The sequence below is a fragment of the Silurus aristotelis genome (assembly GCF_946808225.1).
Source record: "Silurus aristotelis genome assembly, chromosome: 26".
NCBI classification, from domain to species: domain Eukaryota; kingdom Metazoa; phylum Chordata; class Actinopteri; order Siluriformes; family Siluridae; genus Silurus; species Silurus aristotelis.
In genome coordinates, this window is record NC_139599.1 from 823,025 (window position 1) to 836,431 (window position 13,407).

General features: G+C 41.6%; 1 protein-coding gene across 4 annotated transcripts; it reads right to left on the reverse strand.

The window, feature by feature from the left end:
* Positions 1–457: 457 nt before the first annotated feature.
* LOC310720576 (uncharacterized protein) lies at positions 458–12,705 on the reverse strand. 4 transcript variants are annotated; one of them, XM_083531251.1, is made up of 20 exons: positions 12,547–12,705; positions 10,764–11,576; positions 8,829–8,890; positions 8,211–8,302; positions 7,913–7,956; positions 7,686–7,802; positions 7,474–7,599; positions 5,894–6,058; positions 5,649–5,770; positions 4,694–5,144; positions 4,387–4,474; positions 4,262–4,278; positions 3,999–4,139; positions 3,317–3,445; positions 3,075–3,203; positions 2,505–2,635; positions 1,577–1,679; positions 1,358–1,484; positions 987–1,108; positions 458–894 (listed from the first exon to the last, which is right to left on the reverse strand). In XM_083531251.1, exons 2-20 carry the CDS (start codon positions 11,523–11,525, stop codon positions 838–840), a joined length of 2,985 nt encoding a protein of 994 aa, XP_083387377.1. In that variant the 5' UTR covers positions 11,526–11,576; positions 12,547–12,705; the 3' UTR covers positions 458–837. The 4 variants fall into 4 exon arrangements, with proteins under 4 accessions (XP_083387377.1, XP_083387375.1, XP_083387378.1 ...); XM_083531249.1 differs by having other exon boundaries at positions 5,894–6,061; XM_083531252.1 differs by lacking the exon at positions 4,262–4,278 and having other exon boundaries at positions 4,370–4,474.
* Between the last annotated feature and the right edge of the window lie 702 nt (positions 12,706–13,407).

The window sequence follows — 13,407 nt, forward strand, 5'->3', positions numbered from 1 at the left end:
GACCGACAAGGACAGAGTTGGTGTTTGACGCCGTATCCTGCGCGATAAATACAAATAATAACACTGTTGCATCGTGTGTCAGTAATGAGAGCAAGTATCAGAGCTGCGTCTTCTCACTGTACAGCTTTCAATGTTTTAAATGTAATAAAACTGTTTCCAGTTCCTACATCCGTCCTGTATTTTTGATGCATCTCCATGTGTGTGCTCAAGGTGGCGCTATTCATTTGTGCAACAGTACTCATAATGGGAATAAGCGATAAGTGAAAACGTTTATTCTAATAGTAATAAATCAATGCAAACGACATCATCCTGCGAACTGACGCCTCCCACATTCCGATACCCAGAATTCCAGATTCCTTCGGAACTATACGGCTAAACCGCGTCCGGTGCGACAGCGTCAGGCTGCAATCCGAGTGCGAGGTTCTGCAGATGAAGAGGGAAAAAAAAACGCAAACCCTTTTCAAACAGACTTTTGTTTATTTGATAAGAAGCTACGATGACTGTAACCCCTACTCTGCTCTTACACACACACACACACACACACACACACACACACCCCAACCACCTGAAACAATTTTGAAGGTTTTTTAATGATTATCGAACGAGCTTGTCTGTTTTTCTCTCTACTGTAGTTTGTCAAATAAAACAAAAACAAAACAAAAAAAAAGTGTGTAACAAAACAGATGAAAACACTAAAGCCTGGAATGTTCTCCTATGTGTTTTTTTGTTGTTGTTGTTTTTTTTTTTTTTTTTTTTTTTTTTACGTTTTACCAAAAACAAAAAAAACCCATGGGCTTCAGGGAAATCGGAGCTGGACGGGCGAACCGGTTCGCTCATTCATCCTTCCGTCTGTCCGTCCGTCTGTTCCTCCTCGATCAGATCTCCACGCTTTTTCTGCAGATGAGATGAAAGGGATGTGATGAGGCCTGGCCCAGGCTGTGAGCGCGGTACTCAGGGTGCAGGTGTGATGGAGAGGCGCTTCTTACCTTCAGCAGGTTGTAATGCTCCAGGCTGCTGCAGTGATCCGTCTTGGCTTTTTTCTCGTCCGTGTAAAAAACGTTACAGAGCTTGCAGAAGAAGCCGCTCTTGGGGACGACGTAGCTGACACCTGATCGGAGAGATCTGAGAGGTTAGCAGGGTTCCTACGAGATCCTACTAGCCAGATTGAAGTTACCACATGAGTGTATTGAAGTTAATGCAGGATGTTTATGAAGACACGGCTGCTGGTGATAAATTTGGAGAAGAACTCAGAGAGCCCTGAACTCCTCAACCCATGAAGTCGTCACCTCACTTTCTGATGTCTGATGTCACTAAGACTCCTGAAGCTCGGGGGAGCGTCTCACTCTCTCATTCTTACCCACGGGGTTGTCGGGTTGGTACGGTCTGAGGGGCGTCTGGTCTTTCTCCTCTTCCTCTGAATCTTCACCCTCGCCTGCAGGATCTCCACACACACCTTCAGAGCTGGATACAGGACTATGGCGGTCCTAAACACACACATACACACACCACTAGTTACAGAATTCAGCCTGAAATCATATAAATATCTTTATTTCTAGTCAGAACGTAATGAATTCACCTCCCCGCTGCTGTTCTTGGCTGTCTGTCCGTTCTCTTTCCTCTCGTCTATGTTTCTCCCAAGCTTTGGCTCATACCAGTGCTCAAACTTATCTGCTGGTGTCCTAAAACACACACACAAAGTTACTCATTAGACTTTGAGGTATTCGAATTTTAGCATGCGAAAGATCTGTGGCGATTATGGGAGGTGACAGGATGTGACATCACGCTTTGATTTGATATTCTTCAAGGGCGTGTGTTTAAATCAGTGACACACCGCAATATAATCATCTCGGATTTTCCAAAGAGGTCAGGTCATGATGTATCAGCCTTCACGTACATTACAAAATCATACTGACTAAAAAAAAAATTTCTGAGTGATGATTGATGATATTTTGCTGAGTGTGTTATTGTGCTAGTACTTGAAGGACCACCTGAAGGATGCACCTCAGAGGGACATGCTTTAACCTGCAGTTACAAATGCATACATAATGTTTTGATCTTTTAAACATTAACTTTAAATAGTGATATTTGAATAGTGATGATTAAAAAAAAAAAAAATGAAGATACTTAATGTAAAATTAAAAGCGTCTGTAGGTGGCAGCAAATCACCGCTAATAAGTGAGTCATTGCGATTGAATCGAATCATTTAAACGAGTGATTCGTTCATGAACGCAACAGTGCTGTGGCTTCGTTTGGATTATTTTTATTAATGAAATAAAACAAAAACAGAAAATGTGTTGCCTAAAAGGTAAATCTTATTATATTAACCTCTCGTTTATTGAACTGTTGTATAAGATCAATATCACATTTGTAATTATGCTGATTTTTGGGGGAAAAAAAAAAACAGGAATGGAGAGAAAGAACGCACACTAAATGCGCATGTTTTTAAAAAAAATATGTTTACAGATAATATCAACACAAACATTTAAAAAATAATAAAAACCCACCAGGGGATCAGAGAGTCTCCTTTTCTGCACTTGGTGATCTTCAGCGGAGTGCCGTAGAATTTAAGAGGCCAGGGGAGGTACCTCTGGATCATCTTCTCAGCCGCTTCCACAGTCTCCATTTGGATATAACACTGAAAGCGAGAGATTTGAAATCAGAAATCATGTACATTCTTTTTAAACATGGGGTGATTTTTTTTTTTTAATTAGGAATCAACTTACTACTAATCAAAAAATTCGTAATTTTCTGATTAAAAAAAACTTGCATTAACGTTTTTCTTAATCAGTTATTTTATTTACAGTGTCTGTGAAAAGTGTGGAGACTATGGGGAGGATTTTTACAATAAAAAAATGGAACGTCTGGACATTTATAGATTTGTTTGGTCAAAGGAAATCTTTATTACTGAGTTTAGGAACATGCAGGTTTCTCTCAAAAACCATAAAACACTCAGTTCCCACACTTTGTATTATTATTGAAGATTAATCATTTATTATTAACATAACTATTATACATTCCTAAAACTCATGGGCTTGTTTTTACAGCATATATCGTGTGTGTTGCTCATTACACACCGTTCCGTACACCCTGTTGAAGCAGTAAGCGGTGATTTTTCCAAAAGGCCGTGCGAGTCTGAGGAGGGATTTGTCTGAATATTTGAAAGGAGGAAGCATGCTGATAAACAGTGTCCTTCCACTGGGACCCTACACACACACACACACACACACACACACACGCAGAGACAGAGCACTTCATATGTGATATAAAAGTATAAATGACTGATATATGATGAGATCAGCAGTATCAGCGTTCTCACCTCGATGGTGTTGAAGGCCATACACAGAGACACGGAGACGGTTCTCCCACACAGCTTCGACCTCTTACTGCTTTTATAGTAGCTCACCATCTTGTGAGCTTTCTCCACCGACTCCAGTTCGATGAGAGCCTGAGGAGTGAACACACAAATCATACACCAATGAGATCATGTACAATCATGAACGAAGATCGTTCTTCTTCTATTACAGTAACACTGTATTAATCACATTACTGGGTTTATATTTATATATTAGGGAAGATAAGATTCACTAATTAGCATAAAAGTTGTGATGTGATTCATCAATTTAAAAAGTCTGCATCGAATAGACACGCTGGCATTTGTATGCTGCTGACGCATCGTTTATCATATTTACATACAGATTAACATGGCAGAGGTAGAGCTGTATCTTCCTGCAGACAGAACAGGAAAAGAACATCTGGTTTCATTTAATGTAAATTTAAGAAAGCACTTAAGGAAATTGATGATTTGCTGTCTGTCTGGAATAAAAGGAAATTTTCTGTACCATTTTGAACTGCAGAGCATCGGATTATTTCCACTGCATCGTATTGTGTCGAATCGAATGGAAATCGGATTTCACTGCATCGTAACATCGGGGGGAATCGGATCTGCCTCAGTTACGGAGATACACATCCATAATATCTATATACACACACACACACACCTCATGTCTGTAGTAGGAGATGGCGAAGTTCACCACTTCACCGAACGGGGCGGCCATCTTGAACAGAGCTTCTCTCATGGCTTTTTTACGAGTCTCTTTAAACTCGTTCCTGATGGGTCTCACAACAACCACCTTACCCTCCTGCACACACACACACACACACACACACAATTAAATGTTTAGCAATCTATATAAAACTAGAAGAGCTGCTCCAACAGGCTTCACCTCTAAATAATGAATTTGGTTGTGATTGTATTACGAACCTGAGCTTCACAGGAATCTACAAGGAGGAGAAAGAAAAACATAAATCATTAAATAATCCACAAATGATTGACTTTATAAAGGAAAGGGAAGTGGACGAGGATGAGTACTGTAGATGATGCTCTACCTAGCGAGTCTCCGGCCGTGGTGTCCAGCTCATCCAAAGTGACAAAGTCGTCCATATTCTCTGGGAAATCCATGTCCTCCAGGTCGTCCTACAGAGGACAGAGCGATTTTTATTTCAAAATGATGTAATTTATGGCTGCAATGATTTAATACGATTTAAAAGTGTATTTATATGACATAGTGACACTAAGACCACACCCCCTTTTATGAGTGGGAGTGGCAGATACAATGGTCACACCTCCTTTACTAGAGCTACATACAGAAGCCACGCCCCCTACACTGTGAACACCAGAACCGTATCAACAAACCTCCACTTCCTCCTCGGATCCTCGCTCTCCTTTACTCTCGCCTTTTTCCTCCTGAACTTGCTTCTCCTCCTCTTTCCTCTCTTCCTCAGCATCGACCTGTTCCACTTCTTCTTTCTCCATCTCCTCCTCCTCCTTCTCTTTTACCTCTTCATTTCCCATGGCAACATCCTCCACCTCAGCTTTGTCTACCAGCCCATGTTCATCCTCCACCTCAACACCTTCCTCGTTCCCCACTTCTTCCTCCTTGATCTCAGTTTCCTCGCCATCTTTCTTCTCTCCCTCCTTCTCCTTTTCCTCTTTCTCCTTCTCGTCGGCCCTCTCCTTGTCCTTGCTGCTGGACTGAGACGCACTCTTAGAGGAAGACGACTCGCTTTTCTGTCTGCTGCTGCTGCTGCTGTGGCTCTTGCCTGAGTTGGACTTTTTGGAGGAAGAACGCTCAGGGCTGCTGTCTCTGGAAGCGATTGACAAAAAAAAAAAATAAAAATCATAAGTGACCGACAAGAGGAACAAGATGCTATACATGTAAATGTTCACTAGAGGGAGCTCAACGTCAATACACATTCCGATGTTACTCTCGAAGATGTTAAATATCGAGTCGTTTTTGTGACTCAACCTTTTTTTATTTTTTTTTATTTAGTTTGTTTTGTTCCTTTGATCAGAAATAAAATGTTTAATAAAGTAACATTTTCAATATGCAATATGATGATAAACAGTATGAGTAGCTTCACCTCCGTTTTCTTCTGGTACGTGTCATTAGATCTTTTGTCACGTGACTCCCGTAATCATAGTAACAATTATGTTAAGATTCGGACCAAAAACACCTGATCTATTGCATTGTGTAGCTGCTATTGGAGTCACGTGATAAAAGAACAAACAACTCGGACTCATGGCAGATAAAACAAACAAATAATTATAGGGAGAAGAAAAATCAGTTTTATTCGAACACTTGGCTCACCGTAAGCTTACTCGGGAGGACATGGACACTTTGATGCTCTTGTCCTGAATCCTCAGTGGGTTCGAGTGGTAGTACTTCACCATGATGTCCGCGTCACGCCAGTCCGCCATCTCGATCAGAGCCTGACGTGGGGAGAAATTCAATTCTTAAGATAACGAAGTAAAGATTCAATAATCCATAATAAAATAAAACTGTCTGGAAATAAACCAGAATCTTCCTCCTGATTTATTACTCGTGTTTTCTACCTTGTCTTCTGTAAATTTGGAATAGCGAACTTCTCCAAATAAAGCCGCCAGGTCCAGCACCTTGTCCTCCGTCTCCTTCCCCGGGGGCAGACGCGAGAAACACACCACCGACTGGGTGGACAACTTCGAGCGCTTCGACGACGACGCCTCGTACGCCTCCGGAGGCTGCTGAGCGCGCGCACACACACACACACACACACACACACACACACACACACACACACACACATACACATACACATACACATACACACACATACACACACATACACACACATACACACACATACACACACATACACACACATACACACACATACACACACACAATGACTTCAGTCTGAAAACAGAACTTTAATCATTGGTTTCAGACAGAGAGAGAAAGATCACTGGATAGACAGACAGTAAAAGACAGAAAAAACGACAGACAGACAGACAGATAGGTGGATAAAAGAGATAAAGAGATATACGGATAGATGGATAAATGTTAGGGGTGTAATGATACACATATTCGTACTGAAATGTTGCGGTTCAGGGCTTTCGATTCGGATCACGAATCCAATCCTTTCGACGTGTGGAATACAGAAAAATGAGTTCCCTCATGAACGTATTAAGTGGCAGACCACAAGTTTGTTTACTCTCCGCCTCACACTTTGAGTGCATTTTTTAAATTATTATTAACCTTGAAAACAAGAGTTTTAACGCTAGCGCTACGGATTCTTTACCATTTTTATGTCCAGCTTCAAGAATTTCTTTTAAAAGGAGAAAATCCTGAGAATTCCACACATCTGAATTACCAAAATGGGGTCTAACAAATGTAAACCATTTAATTTAATTTTTCCAATTATTTAATTTAATTTAATCAATTTAATTTGTGCCAATTTAACTGTTTACCCAATTTAATTCATATAATAAAAAGTGTTTCTTTTTATAAAATATTATAAACAATTATTTAGTATGTTACTAAACCAGGCTGGCATTTTATTTTAAATTGTTTTAAATAATGTAAAATGTTTATGCTCATTACTAATAATAATAAACTGCATTAATAAAAAACAAACAATTTTATGTTTTGCATTTTTCCCCTGTAACTGTACCCAAATTTAAACGAACCATGACTTTAGAACAGTGGTATGTACAGAACCGGGAATTTTTTGTACCGTTACACCCCCAGTAGATATAATACATTATTATTTATAATTTTTATAAATAATACTATAGTGCTCTCCGAACAGTACGCAGTCCCACGTGTAAAAACAAACAGCACATGGAGACAGTGAGTCACCGCTAGAGGGCGCTTTCGTAATGACTGTGGACCTTTTCAGTGGCTTCAGCAGCCCGGAAAAACTATTAGCATGGATCTTTGCAGATAGCTGATAGATCAAGCGATAAACTATCGATGCCAATTAATCGACCTCTACTAAAAACTTAGCTTAGATATGAAACGCTGAAAATCGGTTGCTCAAACCGCTTTTACATCCGCGTACAGGTTGTATCCCGTGTCGATTCCATTAGGTCGTCCACACGGAGCGCTGAAATCTGACATGATTTGTACGTGTGTTAGGTTTATGTGTACGTACATGAATGACCTCGACGGTGGGGGATAAACACAGACTGATGCGCTGCCCCTTAATGAAGGCGGGTTTAGTCTGATAGTGAGTCACCATGTCCTTCGCTTCTGCATGAGAGCTGAACTCCAGAAATCCCTGAAATACAGCGATGGCCCATTAAACACCCACAGCAAACGTCACGCTGGAGTTATTTTCCAGCTCAAATTATTAGTTTTTTTTACCTTAAAAGGGAAGATGAGATGCTTCACTATGGTTCCGAACGGTTTTCCCAGCGCCAACATGTCGGCCACAGCCATGCTGCCCATCGGATATTTGGCCACCACCACCTTGGTGAAGGGCTGCAATTCATCAACGTGGAGCAGAGAGTCAGGAGCATCATCAGGGTACATACAGCAATAATCATTTATTACACATTATTTATCATATCATCATCATCATCATCATGTACCTTCGGAGGGTGAAAAAAACGTTCAGAAGATGAGGACAGGTCTCCTAAAAACACACACACACACACACACACACACACGCACGCACACACACGCAAATACCATGCATTAGATACAGAGATAAAGACGGGTTTCAAAGTAATTACACAAAATTGAAAAAAAGTAAGGAAAGAATAAAAGAAAAAGAGAAAGGAAGAAAGAAAGTACATACCGTAGGTAAAGAGGGGCAGAGGTGAGAGAGAAAAATTGAGAGAGAGAGAGAGAGAGAGAGAGAGAGAGAGAGAGAGGGGGGGGGGGTACCTGCACTTCGTTCTGAACTGTAGGAGCGCTTAGTGGGCTGAGACGAGCGAGAACCTCGACGAGACGAGTACGAATCATCTGATGGGCCGGACCTGAAAAAAACAAAACAAAGCATGCTGGGAAATTTAATATACACACACGCGCTTAACTACTGTACACAGGAACGTTATTACACATAATAACTACTGTACACAGGATCTGAGAGAGAGAGAGAGAGAGAGAGAGAGAGAGAGAGAGAGAGAGAGAGAGAGAGAGAGACAGAAAGATAAACAAACAAAGAGACAGACCGCGAGATTAGAATCATCCTTGTTTATAACGATATCAAAGATTTAAACAACTGTACATAAACTCTTATTAGACAGATAGAGATGGACACCTGAAGAATTAGATCAGGTGATATATATTGACACACACACACACACACACACACACACACACACACACACACACACACACACACACAGCTGTTGATTTTCCCACACTGATGCTGCTGTATGTAATTTGTAATCAAACTTATAAAGTAAATTTTTTAATAATCTTAGTTATTATTAATGATCACAATTTATAATACAGAATTTCCCCAGAGACGTGGTGTAGATCAGCTGCAGAGAAACTTACAGCATTATGTACTCTCTCCGTGCTTTGGTGTGTCGGATGCCCCGGATGTGACTGTGCCATGCCTGGAAAAAAAAAAACACAATTAAACCCATATTTTTTAAATAATGTTCATGAATGTTCATGACACAGTGCTGCTGAATTCTGCATTCTGATTGGCCACCACATCCATTAAGATCTAGTAACATAGTATGGTTGCTATAGTAACAAAGTTGTTTACAAGGGTGTGTACAGCTGCACAAAAAAAAGACGCTGGGGAGGGACGCGCATGCAAATTTGTGAAAGGAGTTTTCAGTGTCAAAGAATTTTTTTTTTTATTTGGAAATGCTAGTTAACTGCTGGTGCCGTGAAACACGTGGTTACAGGAAAACAAACAACTTCAGGGCAATAAAGGTAATGCTTACATCACAAAACGGTTTTCCTGCAACAGCACTACAGTGAAACTTTATCTCCAAGAACATTGCATGGCTGTGCTCAGGTTTAGGTCATGTGTCAAATCTCACCTCCACTTCCCTGAAGTTACAGGCAAACTAAAGAAAAAGCCAAGGCTTCTGTGAGCATTCCTCTCCTTCTCTCTCTCTCTCTCTCTCTCTCTCTCTCTCTCTCTCTCTCTCTCTCTCTCTCCCACTATCTCTCTGTGTGCTGAAGGCCTTTTTGTTCCCTCTCATACATACATATTTGGCACAGTGTAAAAATCCTAAACGAGACCTAATATTCTGTAGAAACATGCAAGTAGGAGCTTTTCGGTCTCCACGGTTCCTCCGCGGTTCCTTCGCGGTTCCTCCGCGGTTCCTCCGCACTGAGATGCCGCTTCGTCGACTTTTTAGTAGTCGATACAGTTTGGCGTTTTTTTCTTTATATCTTTAATCACTGACTTAGTCTCTTCGTCTGTCCGGTTAAAAACCTGCCTGTTTTTCTCGATGTCGGCGTATCAGCTAGAAGAGATGGAGAGTAGATACTGACCTAAAGGAAACGACTCAGGAAGAGGCACCATGCGGTTTTTACACACAAATCATACAGGGATGTAAATGTGCTATCAGAGGTTTTGGTTTGAGTTTGCTTGAAAAATGTTTACAACTCTGGTGTAAATAGAAAAACAAATTAGAGTTAGAAAGACAGAGAGAGAAAGAGAGAGAGAGAGAGAGAGAGAGAGAGAGAGAGAGAGAGAGAGAGAGAGAGAGAGAGAGAGAGAGATGCAGACAGAAAGAGAGATGAAGAGAGGGAGAGACACTTGCAGACAGACAGACAGGTACAGAAAAATAAAGTGGGATAGACATTGAGATAGACAGCCAGGTAGACAGACAGACAGACAGACAGACAGACAGACAGACAGACAGACAGACACAGAGATAAATGAAGCAACAGACAGTGAGCGAGTAACAAAGAGGAAACATTTGAATGTTGGTATTGAAATGAACAGTGATGTGTTTGTTGTTGGTTCTTTTTTAACATCTTTCCGGATGTAGCTTTTGATTATTCACAAAGCTCGACAGCTTGTTTTATAGACACGCCCCCAATCTGCATTGACTCCACCCCTTTCATGCTCAAAAAGAAAAACACCATAATCACCAGCGAGATGAGATACGTTTTTATCACTGTGCACTGAAGCACACACGCATGCACACGCACACTGTGCTTCCAGAAAACATCTAAGAGGAGGAACTTAATTACGGATGACGTCGGAGGCAGCTTTACCTACGTTCCTCCTGAAAGAGCGCAAAATACTAACATCATCAGGCAGAGGACTGAACTCTGCAGGCCACTGTACCTTCTACCCGGCTTTGTGTACGTACAGGAGAAGAGGAAGAGAAATCAATCAGTAAATAAATAAAAATAATAATAATAATCAATTGTCGTTGCACTTTGTTACTCAGAGCTACGATCTGATCGAAGGTCGGTTTCAGAGCGTACAATATTAACGTAGTTCGGATCTTCTACCTTGGAGCCGTTGCTCTCGGTCTTGCAGAGCGTACAGATGTGTGGGAAAACCGTGGGTTTGTCATCGAACTCGGTTTCCTCCGACGTGGCTCCGTCTCCGCTCTGTCTCTCCCGGGATGGCTTCCTGGACCTGGAGTCCCTCCTGCCCCCCGTGCTCGCTCGCTCTGCCCTCCTGTGCCCGTCCCCCTTCCCGTGATGCTCGTGATCGTGATCATGATCGTGGCTGGATGTTTGACGCGACGCGCTCGAAGACGGCAGGCTTTCGTGTTTTTCTTTCTTTTCCTCCAGAGACTCCATTTCCTGAATGGCCTCTTTAGGCTCCTCCTCCTCCACCGGTTTGTCACTACAGTCTGTGTCGGGAGCGGGGGCGGAGTCAGTAGGGGCAGGGGAAAGGGCAGGGGCAGGAGCAGGGGAAAGGGCAGGGGCAGGAGCAGGGGAAAGGGCAGGGGCAGGAGCAGGGGAAAGGGCAGGGGCAGGAGCAGGGGAAAGGGCAGGGGCAGGAGCAGGGGAAAGGGCAGGGGCAGGAGCAGGTGAAAGGGCAGGGGCAGGGGCAGGGGCAGCAGCGGTGGCAGAGGCAGCAGCAGCCTTTTCAGCGCGCTTGGCTTTGAGCTGCATGATGAGATACGGTAACGTTTCCACGCTGATCTCGTTCTCGGGGATTTGAGCCAAAGCCTCGATGTCCTCCGAGCTCAGACCCAGAGCCGAGTAGACGCTCTGAGTGTTAATGGGAGCCGATTCAGGCGCGCTGTCCGAAGACTCCATCTTCAAATCAGGACTCTGGAGTGGAGAGGAAATCCTCTCGCTGATGTTCCACTGCACACACAAACAGAAAAACATTAATAATACAGCAGGAGAAATTCATTATTAATGATTACATGAATAGAACGCAAAATAATACACCTTTTATTTGATATCTATATTAATATTACCTTAATATGGGGACTGAGGTTTAAATTCACACATGCCAACAACATATAATAATGATTTTATTTATGATATTATTATTATTATTATTATTATTACATGTATGAGCATGCGCTCAGCTGCTACTAAAAAATATATTAATTAATCGGAAATAATTTGCATTTATAAATATTTACATATTTATGAATCGTTAGCGTAAATACACGGCCGGTTACTAGCCTGCTAGCGGCTAATCCTAAATAAATAAGCGTTTATTGCTTTTTTTTAAACACACCAGATTAATTTACGTTCTCTCTTCCTATCAAAAGATTGTCGTTATCGACATTCAGATGAAATTCGTGAATATTTCAATATTATAAAAACACTAAAATGTGATCAAATTGCTAACGCTAGCTAGCGTGAGGTTTACAAAAAAAGAGGGGACTAGCACGCGAGGCCGGCGGAACCCAAATCGCTCTCTGTTGGACGTCTAGTGCCCTAGGAAGGGCTCAGGACGCGATTAATTCAAACGCTATGTAGGGCTCTTAAGAAAGTGGGAAGTTACCCGATTGGGATACGGCCACACATTGTTTCGCACAACAAGCTAAAAATCTGATTCCGGTTTTTAAACATGCATGTTGCAAAACGGATCCAAAAACCACCAGGAAATAAAATACTGATTAATTTGTGCTATTATTTATAACACATTATAGACTTTTTACGCATTGCAAAAAAAGATTAAGCAAGCTGGGCTAAGCTAAGTACAGCTAGCTAGCTAAACATATTGTAAACAGTGAAGTATCCGCTTTCACACGGGCGCCGATTAAATAAATATAAATATCGTTGTTTTTTATTTTTTTTACAGTTTTATCATAAATACCGCAGTGTATTTGAAGAATGTCTTCTTTTTTTCGATGCACGGAAATACTCTGCTTATATCCACGCAGATGAAATGTTCACTCCGCCATGTTTTTGTGCACAGTGTGCCGGACTGGCTGGGTCAGGGCCGGACTGATCCACACCGTCACACCGCCACACCGGTACCGGCGATACAACACCGCTCTCCACAGCGATATCGTATAATACCGGTCAAGAACAATAGAAGAAAGAATCAGATAGCTAGGAGACGAATATTTACCCCACTGCATTTACACAGCAGCGTGTTGCTTTGTAGAGCATTTCTTTTTAAATTGTAAAAATATTATTCTGAAACCAAAATATCTCAAATTGATGTTTTCTTCCATCACAAAAGCTCTTTATAACTCTGACACCTCTCAAGCTACAGTCACGAATCTCAACACCATCTTTCAGGCTGTTTAGAGTTCCAGATGTGTTCCAGATGATTGGAATTATGATTTTCCACAAGTTCAGGTTCAGGTTCTGGCTTGGAATGTCCACAACACCACCTCCACCTCCACCTGCCAGAACTCAGATACACACCTGTGAGCTCACGGATGAAGCCCCCCTTTATATGTTTTTTTCTATCAATCTACCTGTATCACTCTCTCCTAATATCATCCATAAATCTCTCTTTCTGTGTAATGTCTTTCTAACAGTCTTCCTGTTTTAGTCGCTCTTAAAATTAATCATGTTCGTAAGCAAACTCTGTGTAAAATATAAAATATAATAATATCAGAATCTCTCTCTCTCTCTCTCTCTCTCTCTCTCTCTCTCTCTCTCTCTTCTCTCTCTCTCTCTCTCTCTCTCTCTCTCTCTCTCTCTCTCTTTCTCTCTCTCTCTC